Source organism: Notechis scutatus, chromosome 8 (genome assembly GCF_049901735.1).
Source record: "Notechis scutatus isolate UNSWTSFEM ecotype Mainland chromosome 8, rNotScu1.2, whole genome shotgun sequence".
Taxonomy (NCBI): Eukaryota; Metazoa; Chordata; class Lepidosauria; order Squamata; family Elapidae; genus Notechis; species Notechis scutatus.
Window position 1 is genome coordinate 25,474,145 of NC_142016.1, and position 20,910 is coordinate 25,495,054.

Genomic DNA, 20,910 nt, shown 5'->3' on the forward strand with positions numbered 1-20,910 from the left:
ACTCACGTGTCCTGGTGACTGACAAAGTCACCCAGCCAGCTTTCATGCCTAAGATGGGACTAGAACTCACTGTCTCTTAGCCCAGTCAGTCAACCACCTCCTGTACTGAAAGTAGGACTAGAACTCACCACCTCCTAGTTTCTAGCCTGTTCCCTTAAATAGACCAAATTGGTCTCCCAGTTTCCCCTCCCATAAAGTTGTTCTACTCCCAAAGCACACCAGAGACAGAACCACCCTTTATGTGAAGTAATGCGCCCTGCCCCTCTTAGCCTTTTGCGGACTATGTTTCTACAAGCACCCATAATGTTCCACATCTGTGTGTGGCCCGATTGTATGTGCAAGCTACAACTCCCTTTTGCTCCAGACAAGCTTATTAAAAGAGGCGTTCCCATGGCAGCCTGCCCTGTCTTCCCCTGACTTGCCACGACCAGCTGCACCTGTTGATCTTCCTTTTTGTCAAGCAGGCCTTTTGTTCTCAAGTCACGCATGGAGCACCGTAGCGTGAAACCAACTTGTTGTGCAAGAGGACGGCAGCTGTGGGGCAGAACTCGCTCGAGACATTCCTGCAACAGTTGCAGGAGAACAGGGTGGCACACTCCCAGCACCTGGTGGCTCCCCCAAAACGAGTCCTTATTATCCCAGCCTTGGGGGCAGGAGGGGAAACCCAGGGGGGGGCCTCATCAAGGACAGCTCGTTTTTGAAAAGGAGGCAGATGGAACAAGACTTCTCAGGCAAGGCCAGAATAGAAACCAGTGAAAATATCACCCCAATTTAATTGATTTATTTACCTATGTTATTTCTAGTCCTTTCCTTCCCGGGTTAAGTAAGCCCGTCGGGATTTGAGGTGCGGGCTGTTTCCAAAAATTCTCAATTCCACGGGCTGGATGTCAACTCATCAAACATTCCTATACCTGTTTTAGTAGTTGCCATTAAAAAAAAAGGGGGGGAAAGGGAGGGAGGAAATCTGGAAGAGCAGTGCAGCAGTTTGGAAGCGGAAGTACATTCCAACTCTTCATCTTTAAAAGATTGTAACTAAACTACCAGAGCTTTTGCCCGGGAATATATTTCATTGGAGAACATGATTGATGACACCCAGCCTGTGAAGGTGCTCAATTGGAGAATCTGATTTATGATACACCCAGGGGGGAGGGAGGGAAGCAGGGTAACAAGGAACTGTAAATGACGTGGGCCAGAGTTGGCTTCATCCAGGGCAGGGACAGTATGTCGCCTCTAATGAAGCCTTTGAAGTTTTTTGAAGTTTGGCTCGAGGATCATGATTTAATTAGGGCGATTGCTGGAATCCTGACATGGAGATAATTGGCCCCTCCTGTAGGACATAAAAGAGGAGCGAACGGGACGTGAGCTTTTGCAGGAAGCAATTACTTCGTCTGGCCGGTTCAAGCTTTGAAAAGTTCTGTTGGACTCTGTGTCAAGTTTGGCCTTGCTCTGCGTCTGGCCATTAGTTCTCCGGCTGCATCCCAAGTGCGATAAGGTTTATCAACATTCCCCTGAAAGACTGTTTGGGAAGCCTGGTAGGCTGTGAAAGAAGGTAATTCACAGCTGTGGAACTAAAAGAGGTTTTTGCCAGGATTAAGATTGTGTTTTATGCTCAATTCCCAAAATGTTGGAAATGCTTAATGGAACAGGGGCGCATACTATCATGCATGGTGGAGCTGTAAAAAAGCACAAGAATGTTGGCACAGGATTGGGAAGGGACTGGAAGAAATGATGGGATTTAAAATAGATCACAGACCAGAATGTTTTTTAATTGGGAATTATATTAAAAAAAAAACATCATAAGGGAGAGTTGTATTTGATCATACATGTCATCACTGCGGCAAGAATGGTATTTGCCCAGAAGTGGAAGGAGAAAAAAACCCCAGAGTTGGCTTCACACAGGGCAGTGCCAGTATGTCGCCTCCAATAAATCCTTTGCAGATTTTTTGAAGTTTGGCTCGAGGATCATGGCTTAATTAGGGCGATTGCTGGAATCCTGACAATGGAAAGAATGAAGGACTGAACATTAGAAGGGTGCAGGATTCCAGAGGAAGAAACTAGAGCCTGAAATAACCAAGCAGGGACCCCCCCCAGTCTCGAAAATGCTTCAGGGGGAGACCTGGCCGAAGGGTACCGAAGCCCCTCTTGGGTAGGAAAGACGACTCCTTGAAGAGACAGCTCGATTGGAAAGAGGCCCTGCTGGTTGGGTTGGTGGATCATCTCTGGAAGATGCCAGGCAGGAGGAAAAGGGATCACCTCTACAGCCTGATGGCACCCTGAAAGGCACCACCCCGAAATATATACGTGCAAGTAAACTTCTTTCTCCATTTGTGACTTCTGCAGGGGAAGTCAATGCCACGCGCCACATTGGAGCCCTCTCCAGCTGCCGGTCCGAGATAGAAGTGGTACGTTGGCTGTTCAGGAGGGGCTGCCCCGTTTCACGGCGGTATTCCAGCCCCTAACGGAGGGTACCTTGCTCCTTTCTAAGTTTTCCAGGGCTTCTCCGCGACTGGTTTCTTCCCTTTCTTGGCCTGGTTGGGACCGATGTATTTTAACAGGGCGTGGCTGGGTTTGTGGATGACCTCAGCGCCCATCAGGGGCTGCAGGACTGTTGGGATTCGAACGCTGCCATCCTGGGCAAAGGAGAGAAGTGGGGTCAAAAGAAGAAGGGAATCAAATGATTCAAGTTATTCTCCAAAGCAGCGGAGGGCAGGACAAGAAACAATGGTTGGAAACTAAACAAATAAGAGAAGCAACCTGGAATTAAGGAGAAACTTCCTAACAGGGAGACAATTAACCAGTGGAACAGCTTGCCACTAGAAATAGTGGATGCTACATCACGAGGTTTTTTTTAAAGAAGAGACTGGATAGCCACCTATCTGAAATGGGTGGGACTAGAGGGTGGGACTAGAAGACCTCCAAGGACCCTTCCAGCTCTATTCTAATTCTAATTCTATTCCATTCCATTCTTTCCTTGTTCTATTCTATTCTATTTTCTATTCTGTACTATTCTATTCCATTTCATTATTGTATTTCTATTCTACTCTATTGTATTCTATTTCCTATTCTACTCTATTTTCTATTCTATTATTTTCTATTCGATTCTATTTTCTATTCGCCGACATGGTCACTCCTAATAAATCGGTGTTTTTTTTTTTTGCTCCGAAAGATGCGGCTAGAGACTTATGATTTGAATGGGGGTGGATTTGTTGGAGCCCTGACATTCTAACTGGAGAGCCTGATTGATGACTCTGGGCTATGGATGTGTCCCATTGGAGAATACAAATTATGATATACACCCAGGGGGTGTGGGGGGAAAACCAGGGTCAAGGATGATCATGAATGATGCGTCCCAGAGTCGGCTACACCCAGGCAGCGCCGGCATATTTACTCCTAATAAATCTTCTTTTTAAGTTCTGGAAGTTGGCTAGAGACTGATAATTTAAATAGGGGTAACTGCCAGAGCCCTGACAGTGCGCGCTAATGTCCTCTTTTCACAGGGACGAAACTCCCTAGGTTTTCCCCAAGCATCTATTCTCCCTTGCTGGCTGGGAATTCTGGGAGTCGTAGTCCCAATGCATCCGGAAGGTTCCAGCTTGGGCAATATACTATGCAAAGCAAAAAAAAACCCTCCACAAACCTTGAGCTGATTGGATTCCAGAATGGCAATGAGCATCCGTGGAACTGCACAAGCAGTTCCGTTCACCTGCGAAAGGTTCACAAAAGGGGTCGTGAATGGGTGGAGGCCATGCGCACGGAGCCCCCAGCCCCAAGATGGCCCAGAGGGAGAAAAGGCATCGGGAGGGGGCTTTCTCTCTGTGCAGTCCCCCCCAGCTTTTTATTCTCGAGACATTCCCCCCCCCACAAGGGTCTTTCCAGACTGAGCTTACGGTATGTGCAAAGCTGAGCTGCTGCTTCTCGTCGTAGTACATGATGTTCAACCTCCGCGACTGGAAATCGGTGCAATTTGAGAGGCTGGAGATCTGGAGAGGGAAAGAGGGAGGGAGGGAAGAAGGAAAGAAAACAGGATGAGAGCCAGGAACACGACGGGCGCGCGGAAAAGAAACCATTCCACCCTTCCATCTGATTTAGGCAGAATTACAATTCTTTTCTTGGAATAAGGATATATCAGCCATCGTAAACATTCTTATTATTTATGTCTCGCTTTCTTTCTCGTCTACTTTTTTTCTAATGCTTTTTTTTTTTTTAACGTTCTCAATGTTTTCCATTTCTCTTTTAGGAGGTTAGAAAGCACCCCAGGTCGCTCGATGGGGAGATGGCCAGCATATAAATTGAGTAAATAAATAAAGAAGTAATAAAAAAGAAACACTCTAATGCAGCCATGAAGTTGTACCGGTGTGGTCCAGGAATAAGAACAGCGGGATGTATACTGTATAGCCCAGAAGTGTTTAGGAGGGAATTTACCGCTCGTTTCTAGGGGTGGGATAATAAAAAATGAAGGGCTGTTTCTTTGGCAGATAGCCTGAAGTTGTAGGTGCTTCCAACGCTGGAGGTTTTTAAGAAGAGACTGGACAGCCATTGGTCTGAAGTGGTTTCTTGCTCGAGCACAGTGGTGGTGGTTAGACGAGATCAGTGGTCGCCAACCAGTGGGCCGGGGAGCACTGGTGGTCCATGAGAAAATTTTGGTGGTCCACAGAGAAATGTCACCTCCCAAACAATTAATCCAGGCTGCGCGGGAACACAAGGCTGCACCACTCACATGGGCCACAGGAACACAAGGCTTGCGTCGTTTGCACTGCGAACAACACGGGGTAGTGAGGGGAGGGGGGAAATGGGTGGAGGGGGAGAACTTGCCCCACTCGCCCCACGCGCCTGGCCTGGCCACCGGACTGCTTCTTTCCGCTTCTTTCTTCTTCTGCTTTTGGTTGCACGCAAGGAAAGCAGCCAAAGTCTTTCTTTCTCTCCCCCAAAACTCTGCCAGAAATGAGTCTTTGGGACCCTGCAAGGCCTCCTCCTCCTCCAAGAGGCTGCGCCGGCAAAGACTCATTTCTGGCGGAATTTGGGGGAGAGAAAGAAAGACTTCTGCTGCTTCTGCTGCTTTCCTTGCATGGAGCCAAAAGTCTCTCTCTCCCCTGAGAACGGAGCTGGAGACGGTATCCTGCGATCCCAAAAAAGAATGATCGATCGGGTAGGAGAATGGGGTGAGGAGTTTTCCTGCAGACTCTTTTTGGGGATTTTCCCAGGGTCTCTGGTCCGCGGGATTTAAAATTATGAGTTTGGTGGTCCCTGAGCTCCAAAAGGTTGGTGACCCCTGGACTAGATGACCTACAAGGTCCCTTCCAATCCGTTATTCTCAGTTGGAGCTGGAGGGGAGAGAGGGTAATGCCTCCCTCATAATGCCTCCCTCAAAGTGAAGAAACCAAAATGGAGAAACCAAAAAAGTTTGGTCCAAAATGAGGGGCTGCCCCAAAGAAGAGGGGGTCAAATTATTCTCCAAAGCACCCGAAAGCAAGACAAGAAACAATGGGTGGAAACTAATCAAGGAGTGAATCAACCTGGAACGAAGGAGAAACTTCCAAACAGAGAGGACAATTAACCAGTGGAACAGCTGGCCACCAGAAATCGTGGCTGCTCCATCACTAGAGGTTTTTAAGAAGAGCCTAGAAGACAGTCACTTTATCTGAAATAGTACAGGTGTCAGGATTCCAGCGATCGCCCTCATTAAATCATGAGCCTTGAGCCAAACTTCAAAAAACTTCAAAAGAATTCATTAGAAGCGACATGCTGGCACGACCTGTTACAGTCTCCTGTGACCCTGCTTCCCCCTCCCCCCCCAATTAAGCTCCTACACGGGCTCGGTGTCATCCGTCACATTCTCCAATTAAAGTTTTTCGCGGGCAACAGATTCAGTAGCTTAGCTACAATCTTTTTTAAGAGAAGTGTCAGGGTTCAAACAAAGCTACTCCCCATTCAAATCATAAGTCTCTAGCTGCTTTTTTACTCTCTGAGTAAAAAAAAAAAGATTAGGAGTGACCATGTTGGCGTTTAGTTGGGTGCAGCCGACGCTAAAATACATCATTCATTTCCCCCTTGACCTTGTTCTTTCCCCCCACCCCTGGATGTATATTCTCCCATGGGACACCTCCATAGCCAAGAGTCACCAATCATGCTCTCCAGTAATAATCTTGCGCGCCAACAGCTTCGGCTGCCAGGGCTATTATCTGAGGCATTTAAGGAATGCACTGCTTTCCCTCACTCTCTTTCCGCTGGCAACTAAAAAGACCAAAGGAGTAATTTTTTAGTTGACAATAAGGTTGGAACGTGCTTCTAAGTTCATTTGCCGTATGCTTCTCCAGTCTCCCCTCCCCCTCTTTCTTATGGCAACTTGGAAACAAGTGTAGGAATGTTTTACAAGTTGACAATAGGTTCTCTGGATTGGAAGACCTCCAAGATCCCTTCCTGCTCGTTCATTGCTTCTATTAAAAAATGGGCTTTGATTTAATCCAACAGGTGAATTCTTCACTTGGAGCAAGACAGGTGAGTTCCCCGGAGAAGATTCGCAAGTTGTGAATACCTGAGCACCAGCAACAATTCCAACCTGGACATCCCCAAACCAGGGACGCATCCGCAGGTAGGTCAATGAAATCTTTCCACCACCAACCCTTAGTGCGACCCCTCCCCAAAAGCCCAGGTCTTGAGATACCCCTCCTCTCACCTCTCCATACTGGTTCCGGCCGGGCATCCAGGCCTCAATGTCAAATTTCCTGAAGGCAGACAGGCCCAATTCTTGCGGGGGCATATCCAGAACTCTGTCATCAAAAGAGAGGGGCTGGTCAGAAGGAAGCCCAGCTGTTGTGGTTCGCCGGCAGCCTGTGCAGACAGCAGCAGAATCGGACAGTGGGGAGGAACGGGGACCACCCCGGGACTCTGGAGAGGACTCGGATGAGGGTCCTGCATCCAAGGCAGAGAAGGAGACAGGACCATCTGGGAGTTACATGCTGACTCCGGAGCCTCCAGAATCTGACAGCAGCAAGGCAGAGGAACAGCGGGAGCCTGTTCCCAGTGCACGTGTGCACAGAGCTGCTAGAAGGCAAGAGAAGCTGAAACAAAAGGGGCAACTTGGGAGTAAGGCTGGGAAGTGATTGCCCCTCCCCTAAGGTATAAAGGAGGTGCAAAGGTAGAGAAACCTTTGCAGGAAGCAAAGTTGTTTGCTCTGTTCGGATTAAACCTTGAAGCTCTGTGTGGACTTTGTACTTCGTTTGGCTTTTTACAATTCATTCGGCACTTTAGTTGTTGGCAGCCATTCAAAGGAGAGAAAGGTGGGTGCTCATCTTGAGGACTGTTTGGGACTTATTACCAGCTGGGAATGAACATAATTCCCAGCGTTGAAAAACAAGAGTTGTTTGGACTTGGGAAGCCTTGGGCAGAACACCAGCAGCCACAAAAGGACAGCGAAATCCTGAAGCCTGTTTGGGAGAGGCAAAGCAGGGGGCTGAGACCGCCCCACCCCATCTTGACTCATTTGGCTTCTTGGAGGGGGAGGCGGGGTTGCTGGTGAACTCCTCTAACCGGATACAGGCAGTCCTCGACTTACAACCCAAAAAATTGAGCCCAAGGTTTAGGCCGCTAAACAGAGGACAACTCTCGTGAGTTTTACGACCGTTTCACGACCTTTCTTGCCACCCTTGTTAAGTGAAACACTGTGTCAAGATTCCGACACTTAACCCCATTTAAATTGTGAGTCTTTAGCCAAACTCCAAAAAAAGTTTTATTGGGAGTTAGAAGATGCGGCATTGCCTGGGTGCAGCCGACTCTGAGACACCTCACTCATTGTCACCCTTGACCCTGGTTTTCCCCCACCCCTCTGGGTGTATCATAGTTCATATTCTCCAATGGGACACATCCATAGCCAAGAGTCATCGATCATGCTCTCCAGTTAGAATTTTGCATGGCAGAAACTTCGGTCACCTGGTTACTATCTTTGAAAACATTTATGGAATGCAGTTTCGGTTTGCAAGCTGCCTCACTGCTCCCCCCTCTCTTTCTGTGGGCAACTCTAAAAAGACCACAGAAATATTTGATGAGTTGACACACTGCACTTGTTGGGTTAGTAACCCAACTGTGGAAATGAATCTGATCCCCGCCCGTTGGCTTGGCTGGCCCGAAGGATGCAAAAGGAGATCACGTGACCCCCCCCCAGACCGTTGTAAATATGAGCCGGCTGCCAAGCAGCCCGATTTTTAACCCTGTGACCCCTGGGGAGGTGGCGAAGGTCGTAAGTGTGAAAAATGGTCCTAAGTCCCTTTTTTTTCAAGGCCGTTGTCACTTTGAACGGTCACGAAACAAATGGTTGTAATTCGAGGACTACCCCCTGGCTACTTCGCTGTGTGGATGTTTCTGCCATTATCGGTGTTTCTCAACCCCAGAAGGGGCTGGGACAGATCCTGCAACTGCTACCACGCCCAGCCTCTCTCCTCACTTGAAGTGCAATCCCAGCTCCAGGAGAATCTCTTTCTGCAGGGCGAGGAATTCCTCCATCAAGGCGCTGCTTTCGAGACCCGTCTCATTGGCGGTGACGCCAAACATTTCCACCTGGGTGAAGGCAGGAAGGAGAAGAGAGGGTGACCTCACTTGATGTTTTCAAAGCTTGCCAATTTTAAGATGGGTGGATTTCAACTCCCAGAATTCCCAAACCAGCATGCTTTAAGAGAGGTGGACTCCAGCTCCCAGAATTCCCGAGACAACGTGCTTTAAGATGGATGGACCACAACTCCCAGAATTCCCCAGGCAGCATGCTTTAAGATGGATGGATTTCAACTCCCAGAATTCCCGAGACAGCATGCTTTCAAATGGATTGACTCCAACTCCCAGAATTCCCAAGTCAGCATGCTTTAAGATGGATGGACCACAACTCTCAGAATTCCCCAGGCAGCATGCTTTAAGATGGATGGATTTCAACTCCCAGAATTCCCCAGGCAGCATGCTTTAAGATGGATGGATTTCAACTCCCAGAATTCCCGAGACAGCATGCCTTCAAATGGATTGACTCCAACTCCCAGAATTCCCCAGGCAGCATGCTTTAAGACAGGGATCTTCAAATTTGGCAACTGTAAGACTTGTGGACTTCAACTCCCAGAATTCCTGCTCGTCATGTTAGCCCAGGAATTCTGGGAGCTGAAGTCCACAGCCTTCAACTTGCCAAGTTGGAAGACCCTTGCTTTAAAATGTGTGGACTCCAACTCCCAGAATTCCCAAGGCAGCATCCTGTCTGAGGAATTCTGGGAGTTGAAGTCCACACATCTTAAAAAGTTGTTCAGTTTGAAAAACCCTGATCTAACTTTTCAAGTACCGCTCCGTTTTTGGAGAGGAAAAAAAAAATTAATTATCTGAAACAGACCCAATATGGCAGCCAAAACTGAACGCTCCAGCCAAGGTGAAGTTTGGCTGTGTCTTATTTGGCACGTGTTTCGTTCCAGGTAACACAATCCTCCATCAATGTATCACTATTATGTTACTGTTATTATCCCGTTATTGTGGTCGTTAAGTCGAGGACTGCCTCCGTGACTTACGACCACAATTCAGCCCAACACTTCTGTTGCTAAGTGAGACCGCTCAGCGAGTTCTGCCCCATTTTAGCCCTTCCCTGCCTTCCTTATTGAGTCACTGCAGTTGCTCACTTAGTGCCACGGTTGTTAAGTGAACCCGGCTTCCCCATTGATTGGGCTTGTCGGAAGGTCCCGTTGGAACTTTGAATGGACACTAAACAAACTGTTGTAAGTCAAGGACTGCCTGCATTTCTTTTGCTCAACCCTGAGCCTCCCTCCCTGCCACCGTCATTTGGATTTTTCTCCAGGCCCAGCCGAACAGACGCCGACAGCCGGCCGCTAGAACTATGCCAGTCCGCATCCAGCCAAGGTGTCTTGGTTTGTGGCAGCTGCGCAACCACAGGTGTGCTTGTTATCTTTTGTTTCTCTCCACCGGCAGACTTGGCCCTGGAAGGGGAGCGGCCCTCACCTTGGTGAACTGGTGTACCCGATAGAGACCCCACGGCTCTTTGCCGGTCTCGGTTTCGGCTCGGTAGCAGGTGCTGGAACACGCTATCCTGGCCAAGTTATAAAAAAAGGATGATTAATCACGCTTTGTGGTGCAGATTGGGCCTTCCCACCCAGCCGCCCCACAAAAATCTGTTGGAAGTTAAAACAAAAAAAAACACCCCGGGAAATCTAGCCATCTGGAAGGGCAATTCCGAAGGTGTGAATGCACAGCAAGTAGAAAACAATTTACTCAGGGGTGGGATTCAGCCAGTTCCAGTGATCAGTTGGTCCTGCCCGCCCTCCCGCCCGCCCTGAGCTAGTCTGTCGTATATTTCCTTCGTTTGAAGCCCAGTGTCAAGGCTCCAACAAATCCACCCCCATTCAAATCATGTCAGCATTAGAGCAAACCTCCATTCCCATCAGTAACTCCGAGACAAGCATAAGTACAAACGTACCTTTATTGGAATAGCACCTGGCACATCTGTGGAATCCCAAATCTAAAATTTTCGGGCTTTCCACAATGTCCCAAACTACAATCCATCCTCTTTTCCCCCCATCATCACATCACACGGACCAATCACGATCCGTCCCAGTGTAAGATCCTTTTTCCATCTTGCGCCACACTTAATAACCTTGAACTACTAAAAGAATTTTATTTGGTCTACTTAGAACTACTCCACTGAAATCACCCCCTTCCCACTTTCTCAGGCTATGGGGCAGCGTGGAATATGGCTTCCAAAGCTGACAAGAAGTCTCTAGCCGCATCTTTCAAGAGTAAAAAAAAATTGATTTATTAGGAATTAACAGGTCGTCGTTTCCTGGTTGCAGCAGACTCTGAAACACATCATTCATTTCCCCCTTGACCCTGGTCTTCGCCCCACCCCCTGGATGTATATTCTCCAATGGGACACATCCATAGCCCAGAGTCTTCAATCAGGCTCTCCAGTAATAATCTTGCATGCCATCAGCTTCGGCTGCCAGGGCGATTAGCTGAGGCATTTAAGGAATGCGCTGCTTTTCTCCCACTCCCTTTCTGCTGGCAACTAAAAAGACCAAAGAAGTATTTTTTGGTTGACACCCAGCGGATAGGTGTGGCAGAGCGGATTGCTGTGCCTCAGTTGTTTTACTCACGGGGGCTGCAGTAGAAGGTAAGTTTTAAAGCTGTCGGCTAGCTGTCCGGATTCCGGCAGTTACCCCCAATTAAATCCTGAGTCTCAAGCCAAACTTCCAAAACTTCAAAAGGATTTATGGGGAGTTAACATGCCAGCACTGCCTGGGTGTAGCCGACTCTGAGACACGTCGTTCATTGTCACCCTTGACCCTGGTTTCCCCCCACCCCCTGGGTATATCGTAATTCACATTCTCCAATGGGACACATCCATAGCCCAGAGTCATCAATCAGGCTCTCCAGTTAGAAGTTTGTGGCAGCAGAAACTTCAGTCACCTAGTTACTATCTCTGAAGAACTATGCATGGAATGCACTTTCTGTTTCCAAGCTGCTGCACTGCTCTTTCCAGCTCCTTTCCCTCCCTCCCTTTCTTTTGGCAACTCTAAACAGACTATAGAACTATTTTATGAGTTGACATTTTCAAGCGCACTGCGAACCAGTTGTTACGCCGGTTGAATCCCACCACTGAACTCACCTGACAGGCATATCCTTCAAAGCTACAGCGTGGTCTGCAAAATAACCTGGAGAAGGCAAAAATGGAAAGAAAGGGGAAAAATGGAACTGATAAAAAAAGAATATTTGTAGCTTGGGGGCAAACTATATTTGGTGTTCTCTGAGCTTGGTGGTTTTTCTTGCAGACGTTTCATGACCCAACTAGGGAACACCATCCATGCCAGAAGACGAGCAATCAAATAATCAAATGGTAAACAGCTTAATTGAGGAATTACTTACTTACTTCCTCACCAAGTTTAATGATTAATTACTTAATCACCAAGAACATTTGCATCCACACTGACAGGGCAAGCCCCTTGCATATAAACAGAGAGCAAGCCCTTCTAGCACTGATGATGTTCCCTAGTTGGGTCATGAAACGTCTGCAAGGAAAACACCAAGCTCAGAAGGCACCAAGGACCCCCGAGTTTTCCTTTTCCTCACCCCTTCCTCCTCTTCACAAAACCTCTTCCCTTCTAGCATGGATGATGTTGCCTAGTTAGGTCATGAAACGTCTGCAAAGAAGCTACCAAGCTCAAGACCCAAAGTCTTTATTGTCCTCCCTCCCTCCTCCTCCTCCTCCTCCTCTCAGCAAACTCCCCTCTCTTCTAGCACTGATGATGTCACCTATTGGGGTTATGAAACGTCTGCAAGGAAACAACCAAGCTCAGGGAGCACCGTGGACCCCATATTCCTCCTCCTCCTCCTCCCTCTCCTCCTCCACTCCACACACCCCTCTCCCTTCAAGCACTGATGTGGCCCCCCAAATTTATCCTTGACCACAGGTTGGAAGACTTCCCTGTTGCAACCATACCTGCAATGCCAACCTCGGATGTTCCTGCCAAGTTCAGATCCTCAAACCGGGAAGGGTCTATCCTATATACCAGGGAGGAGTGGACTTCAGGTAACATGCCACAGCCTTCCTGATAAACAGAAGACACCGATGATGTTAACCTAGTTGGGTTGTGAGACGTCTGCAAGAAAACTTCCAAGCTCAGAGAGCACCAAGGACCTCACTGTCCTCCTCCTCACAAACCCCACTCCCTTCTAGCACTGATGATGTTACCTAGTTGGGTTACGAAAAGTCTGCAAGAAAACCACCAAGCTGAAAGAGCATCAAGGACCCCTCAGAAGCTAAGCAACGTATTCAGCTCCATAGACACCTTCATTAGCCAGGACTGGATGCAACGGAACAAAACGGAGGTATACTCACAAAAACAGCTCCTTTAACCATATCTGGGACGGTCATAGGAATAAAACCCTGAAGGTAAAAGAAATGGTTGTTAAGGTCTGCAGGAATGCCTCGTGCCCCAATGCCTGTAAAAAAAAATCCCCTTTTTTTAGTTTGCTCTTAATGCACAGGAGAAGGAAAATCAGCATTACAGAGCGAGCTGATCACTCTACATTTCTTTGCGATGAACTTTGGGTACAAACCAACGCAAGAGCATGGCTGGCTGGGGAATTCTGGGAGCTGAAGTCCACCACAGTTCTTAGACATTCCAACTTTGAAAAAACACTGATTTACGATGCTCGAGAACTCCGTACCTTTTGGATCAGCTTGGAGAAAGTGAACTGGACCAGGGCTCGCTCAAGCAGAGCACCTGCCCCGCGAAGGTAGTAGGATCGTAAACCAGAAATATGTGCTAAGCGTCTAAGGAAGAGAAGAGGTAGGAAAAAAAGTGTTCAAGAGATTCCAAAGAGTGCAGCCAAATTAATTTGCAGATTTCCCTTCTCTTCTGGGTACTATCCTGTTTCCCCGAAAATATGACCTACCCTGAAAGTAAGTCCTAGCTTGATTTTTACATGTGTGCCCAAAATAAGCCCCCCCCCCCAAAATAAGCCCTAATTAAGATCCTGCCCACTCCAGAGTGGAGGGGTAAAAATTAAGCTAGGGTGGGGATTGGGGGGGGGTGGAGCTGCCCTACTACTTACCTTTGGATAGTTGTAGCCAGGCCTTGCACACCCCGACACCTGCCTTGCCGGTCCATTTTTTCTGCAACCAGCAAGGCTTTCCTGAAGGCCTCTGTACCTGATAAGAAACCTCTGGATCGATCCAGAGCTCTGTTATTGGCTGTAAAGGCCTTTAGGAAACCCTTGCTGGTCGCAGGAGAAATTCCTGAAGGCCTCTGGCTGCGAAAAGGAGGCCAGGAGCGACACACACAAGCGAGGTTAGTCCGTGGATGACATCCCCCCAAAATAAGACCTGGTGCCTTTTTTTGGTGGCCAAAAAAATTACAAAACAGGGCTTTATTTTCAGGGAAACAACAGCATTTAAATCAATTTAAATCAAGCCACCTGTTTGTCTGTTTAGGTTCCAAGCATTGGAAATTGTCATACCTTTGCAACTAAAATTAGTTATGTTCTACCATAGCTGGCTGTGAACACGGACTGTACAGAGCTCGTGGTAAATGATCTCACCAAACATTGGCATAAATCAGAAGGACTCTGGTTAGAGCCCTTTATGAAAGCCAATTTTATTAAGTTTGGTTTTTAAATTCTTACAGCTCGTGAAAGCTTCTGCCTTTTAATCAAATATATTAGGCACAAATGCTACCAGATTCCTGGGTTTGGTTTTTTTTACCACCACATTCCAAACTGTCTTTCCTACGATGTCCATAACAGACCTACCATATTGCACTTCTCTGCTTATTTTATTAAATGGCCATTAAATAAACAAAATTTCAGTCTGATTAAGAAGAAATTTCAACTCCGCCTGTCCTATTCACATATGTCTATTTAGCAGATTAGCTGGAATAGACTGGAGTGGAAATGAATTTGAATCCTACAATTTGGAATGTTGCAATTTTTCATACTAACCTTTGCCTTATAATATCCAGGTTTTCTCCAATTTCCAGGTGTCCTTTTACCCTGAAATCAAATTCTGTTTCCAAAACAAAGCAAAGAAGCGACAGGCATTATATTTTAAAGCACCACAGTGTTGCGTTGACTCTGTAAGTATTATTTTTGGCTGTAAATGGGCACCGAATCTTTTCAGTGGCTTCTGAATTCTACCTCAATGGTAGCTCAGGCTATGGTTTCCTTACCTGGTTTTTCGCCAATGATCTCCACTACCCTGGGTTCAATCTCATCTCCAAATTGCTATGGGAAGAAAAGAGGCGAAGACACAGTATCAAATATTATTTCTGTCCAACTCAAGATGAAAAACACTAGGCCTAAGCTAGTGAATGCAAAGCCAGAGGGCTCCACAACAATTTTATAGTAAAGATTCAGGAAATTTGGGCTGCCTCATTCATAGCTTATAGAAGAAGTGGGGTGGAGTGAAAAGAGGAATCAGCCTAGAATCCTTACATAGCCACAAAGTACTACGTCCAACCCCCCGCCCCCCGTTGAATCCTGTGGACTCTTTTCTGACTCCAAGCAGGTGCTAAGTTAGGGTCATGTGACCAGAGAGATGCTGCAATGGTGTGAAAGTGTGAAATGCGGTTGTTAAGTCACTTTTTTTTGTGCCATTGTAACTGCGGTCTCTAAACAAATGGTTTTAGTGACTACCTGAGTTAGCTTTTTAGCAATAAATTGGTTTCATTGGACCTGATGTTCCATGCCTGCCAGAGCCCTAGAAATACCAAAATTTGCTTCTCTATTTTATGCTCCTTACCACATCAGGGTGAACCCTGTTGGGCAGCTTTAGGGCATGCAGATAGTATTTTTCTTGCAACTCAACCTCCTCCTGGCGCAAGGTATTAAGGCAAAAACGGATTTCCCTCCCCTCTTTCAACAAGGCATTGTAAACAGGCAGCTGGAGGGGAGAGGGGGAAAGATGTCAAAGAATTCACGGAAGCAGAAAATATTCTCCATTTTTACCACTGCATTTTCTCCCCGTGTTTCTAGTTTTTTAATCTGTACCCACCCAGAACCAAATCAAGCAAATGCCAATTCTATATTTGAAACCCTGGATTGAAATGATTAAGATCTATCTATCTATCTATCTATCTATCTATCTATCTATCTATCTATTATCTATCTAATCTATCTATCTCTATATTTATCTATCTAATCTATCTATATCTATTTATATTTATCTATCTAATCTATCTATCTATCTATCTTTATTTATATTTGTCTATCTATATCTATCTATATCTGTTATATATACATGTAAAAGAAATTTCCTTACCGTCTGTAAAGTACTCTCATCATGGTTTTGCTACAAAGAAAAAAACAGAGGACTGTTACTCATAAAACAAACCAATGTAATGCTTGTGAATAATTAACTATCAACCAAGGATGTAAAGCTTTTTTTGTCTATTCTACAACTATGAAAAGCAACCAATTAACATTCAAAAATTTTGGATAAACTATCTGAAGCAATGAGTCAATCCTTACCAGCTTTTTTTTTTAAATGAAAAGTCCCCAGCAATCATAATTCAGACAAAAACAAGACAAGCTATTGAAGAGAAGTGGCCTTATTCATTCATTAATGTATTTTCCTACAGTAAATTCAGGGGTTATTCCAGAGTGATCATGAGCATGGGCTCTTACCATAAAATTGTACACTTCTGTCCTCACTCTCTTTTTTTCTGCGGTGAGTTTTGCAATCTCCTCTTGAACCTGATTCAGTCTCTCCCAAGCAGTAACCTGGTGGTTAGGATATAGGAGGAAAGAAAATGACAACAGTAAGGATTAAGCCAGATTGGTCAAAAGGAGACACCATCTTTGAATGTTCTTTCACACCGCAGTTCTGGTAAATCAGAAGCACCAGGAGATTAAGTTTGTAGCATGTAACTAAGTTTATATGTAAGAAGTGAATCAACAACTGTTTCTAAATGTCTAGATATTTTAAAAAGGCACTTAAAAAGGCTTCCTATCACCCAGTAGGACTCAATTTCTTTTAATTCAAGCTTGAGGGACAACAAGGAGAATGGATTTAACAAATATGAATGGAATTAATGGAAAATAATGTCAACCAGCTAAATTCTAGGTCACTTGATGACAGCATACAATCAGTCAAGATGAAGACTCTGTTCTGTACAGAAGTCAATATTGTTGGGAAAAGTGGAAGGAAATTGAAGGAGACTCACAGCCAAGTGGAAGAACTCGGTGAAAAAGGCAATGAGTCACTGTTGAAGACCTGAAGGACCAGGTGGGGCACAGATCATCCAGCAGATCCACCTATGTGCTCTCTTAGAACCAACATTGGCTTAATGGCATGCAATTAATCACATCTCTTTGTTTGATGAACTTAGAGACCCCAAGCTCTTTGATTGCTACAGGGTTCAAAATAACAGACAAATCCAAAGGTCATCTATTCTATACCAATGTCTTTCAAGCTAAGCCGCTTTCCGATGTGTGGACCCCATGCTGGCTGGGGAATTCTGGGAGTTGAAGTCCACCCATCTTAAAACATGCTGGCGGGGGAATTCTGGGAACTGAAATCCACACATTTTAATGCACGCCTGCTGGGTGGGAAATTCTGGGATTTGAAATCCGCACATTTTAAGGCGGGGTCCCCAACCTTGGCCACTTTAAGACTTGTGGACTTCAACTCCCAGAATTCTCCAGCCAGCTTTGGAGTTGAAGTCCACAAGTCTTAAAAGTTGCTAAGGTTGGAGACCCCTGTTTTAAGGCACGCCTGCTGGGGGATTCTGGGAGTTGAAGTCCACATATCTTAAAAGCTGCAGAGGTTGAAAAATACTGATTTCTACAGATAAAGGCGGGCGAGAGAGGGGAGGACACAGGACGCCTTTTAAGCCCCCGGCCCGAAGCCGAGATTCCAGAGCCCGCCTCAGCGGCCCTTTCAGCCAAGCCAATCCAGGCGACCCCACACATACACATACACACACACTCCGCTTACGATCTCATGCAGGTCCGGCGCCTTGAGAGGCCCTTTGCGCACCTCCAGGTCTCGCTCGCTCAGCCCCGCCACGTCCAGCCGCGGCCACGACGCCCACCCTTCCCGGGCGTATTCGTACAGGCGGCTCCTGGCGCCGCTGGAGCCGGCTCTCCGAGGCGGTGGCCGGCGGAGCGGTGGCTGCAGCGCCCGCCAAAGCGGACCCACGCCGCGACCCAGCCGCAGCGGCGCCGCCATGACAGTCGGTCACATGACGCGACGCGGCGAGGTCGAGGTCTCCTGAGCCAGCCAATCCGAAGCGTTTGGCTGAGCCGCTGTGGTCGCCATGGCGACGGAAGGCTGTTTGAAGACGGCCCGAGTGGGCATCCGAAGGAATGGAGACTCTGCGCATGCTCTCTGAGCTTGGTGGGCGGTTGGGCGGACGTTTCGGGACCCAGCTAGGTAACATCATCAGTTGCTGGTGGGGCAGCAAGCCCCATTCTGCCTGGCACTGATGACGTCGCCTACCATAGTTGGGTCATGAAATGTCTGCAAGCAAACCACCAAGCTCAGCCGCAAAGAGCTGTGCCATGGATAAATGTTGGAGGCACACTGGGGAGACCCAAAATGGGGTTCCCTCATGGCCACAGAAGCTCCCTGCCTGAATTTGAACCGGTCACTCTCTCAGCCCAACCTTTACAAGACTATTGTGGATGGACGGACGGGTGGATGAATACGTAGACAGACAGACAAGGATATGGATTGAATTGGATAGGATAGGATAGGATAGGATGGATGGATGGATAGATAGATAGATAGATAGATAGATAGATAGATAGATAGATAGATAGATAGATAGATGATAGATAGATAGATAGATAGATAGATAGATAGATAGATAGATAGATAGATAGATAGATAGATAGATAGATAGATAGATAGATAGATAGATAGAGATAGGATTAGATAGATACAGTAGATAGATGCGGTAAAGAGATACATACAGTGGATATGGCAGATAAACAGTTACAGTGGATGGATGGACGGACAGACAGACAGACAGGATTAGATAGATACGGTAGATAGATACAGTAGATAGATACATACAGTAGATATGATAGATAAACAGATACAGTAGATGAATGGATAGATGATAAACAGACAGGATATAGATAGATCTATAAATAGGATGATGGATACAGACAGAAAGATAAGAAGACAGAGGTAGAATGACTATAGATGGATGGATAGAAGGATTAATATAAATAGGGAAGACAGAAAGCTATAGATGTTACCTTCCACTCCTGGATAAAATATGGGATATATACATCTTTTATAGTACACAGGATTTCCCCAAATGTAACAGATAACAGATAATCAGAGTTGGAAGGGACCTTGTAGGTCATCTAGTCCAACCCCCTGCCCAAGCACCATTTCTGACAAATGGCAGTCCAATCTCTTCTTGAAAGTCTCAAGTGATGGCGCTCCCACAACTTCCGAGGGCAGCTTCTGTTCCATTGTTCACATCAAATGTGTTGGACTTCAATAATTTTTCCAGGTGTGCAATCGCAGCAAAGCAATATGTCTATGGAGACTTTCTGTCATCCAGGTCAATGATTGTCCCAAGGTGCTTTTTCAAGAGGCAACTGGGCTGTCTTTGTTTTTCCTTGAAGACGTTTTGCTTCTCATCCAAGAAGGTTCTTCCACTCTGACATTCAGCCAGAGGCTTCGTGGGTGAAAAGCGAAATGTCTTTAAGGAAAAGCCCAGCTGCCTTTGGAAACAGTACCTTTGGGACGGCAAAGCTATAAAAACAGCCTTATGCTCTTTTCTGAACTAGAAGTTGGGTTCACACAGATTCTGAACCCTAATTGGTTTGAAGTTTGCTTGGTTCTGGCTTTCAACCCAGCTATGGTGGTTTATGTTGCAGTTGACAATATGTACAATCAACATACAGTAGTTGTAGAGCTCCAGTGTAAAAGGAATAACGGTGCAAAGGAAGAAAAATAGTTGAATGTAGATCCCTTCCATCACGAACCACACAGCTAAATGTCATTGTGTATTCCTAACCGATTTTCCCTCCTCTGGGGATCCTGTGTGTTATTCCACAACACTGACATTTTACAACCAAGCCTGTAAAAGGGCATGACAAATATCAGCAATTTTGTAATTTTGAGAAACAGCTATTTTTTTTAATGCATTTCGTTCCTTTTTTGTTTACATTATTTACTCTGTCGTGTGCAGTTTTGGTTGTCTCATTCGGCCTTCCCATTCTGGGGCTATTTCCTTTCTCAAAGTTTGTTCAAAATAACTGTTTTTGTAGAACACTGAACCACAACTGAGTCATTCCCCATTTAGATGAATATGTGTCACCACGGTAATGCAGAGGGCTGGATTCATTGAATTGCTCTGCCATTTGTATGAAGTCACGGGTATTTAACTGTGGCTTATTAAATAAGCTATGGTAGAGTAAGTTCAAAGATGCTAAGCCATAAACCAAAGCTTATAGATTGTAATGAGTTCACCCAACACATTAAGCAAAGAGCAAAGCAATCTACATATGGCTTAAGCACGTTGACATAAGAAGCAATACCAGATAGACAGTACTGACTTAAGGACGTTAAATTAATGTCTTCTGACTAATGGTAGATACTGACTACTAGTACTTTAGTCAGTTTGTAACAGCAATTAGAAAACATGGTGAAAACTCTTTAATTGTACAACATGTGGATAGGCTTTGGCATTTTATTGGGAAAGTGTCAGCATCTTAGACAAAGCTAAGTCCAAAAAACGTTAGAGAATTCCTGGAAGTCTGGCCCACAGACAAAACATCTATCAACAGACACATAGAGGTAAGCAACATCTACATACCATTCAAAGGAGACAATTAAAAAGCCAAAAAGGAAACAAAAAGACAAAAACATCTCACCAGTAATTAACACTCTATAACAAGCAGAGATTAACGCCAAGGTTAATACTGAATGAACAATCATTGAAAAAGTCTGTAGAGATTCTCAGTCAATCAAGCAGTAAACAAGACCCCAATCAAGGAACTATTAACTTGGACAAACAAACAGTACACAACACCTTAACCATCAGTGTTACCGTGTATTACTGTAATGTTTTAATGGCCTTTTAATTTATTTTTAACCCTAAAGGCTCCTCCAAGAGAGACAGATGGCATATAGGATGAATAAACAAATAAGTAAACCACCACAAACACTCCCAACATTAGCAGGACAAGCCACTTGTATCTAAACCAAGAGCAAAACCGACTCCCATCTAGCACTGATGATGTTACCCAATTGGGTCATGGAACATCTGCAAGAAAACCAACAAGTTCAAAGAGCACTAAGGATTCCACAGTCTCCTCCTCCTCCTCCTCCTGGCAAAGCCCCCTCCCTTCTACCACTGATCATGTTCCCTAGTTGGGTCATGAAAGATCTGCAAGAAAACAACCCTGAGCTCAGAG

General features: G+C 45.9%; 2 protein-coding genes across 2 annotated transcripts in view; one reads left to right on the forward strand and one right to left on the reverse strand.

The window, feature by feature from the left end:
• Nucleotides 1-12,575, forward strand: part of NFKBIB (NFKB inhibitor beta) — a 36,894-nt gene extending 24,319 nt beyond the window's left edge. The window contains exon 7 of the transcript XR_015750554.1: nt 12,438-12,575. The gene's annotated coding sequence lies outside the window, so the exon portion shown is untranslated. The remainder of the gene's footprint in view (nt 1-12,437) is intronic.
• On the reverse strand, nt 1,746-17,856 carry SARS2 (seryl-tRNA synthetase 2, mitochondrial). The gene is made up of 16 exons (XM_026688104.2): nt 17,465-17,856; nt 16,153-16,248; nt 15,788-15,817; nt 15,269-15,409; nt 14,697-14,751; nt 14,470-14,533; nt 13,198-13,303; nt 12,866-12,913; nt 12,467-12,575; nt 11,636-11,681; nt 9,973-10,060; nt 8,438-8,550; nt 6,674-6,767; nt 3,888-3,980; nt 3,638-3,703; nt 1,746-2,630 (listed from the first exon to the last, which is right to left on the reverse strand). Exons 1-16 carry the CDS (start codon nt 17,696-17,698, stop codon nt 2,481-2,483), a joined length of 1,533 nt encoding a protein of 510 aa, XP_026543889.2. The 5' UTR covers nt 17,699-17,856; the 3' UTR covers nt 1,746-2,480.
• Nucleotides 17,857-20,910: the final 3,054 nt, after the last annotated feature.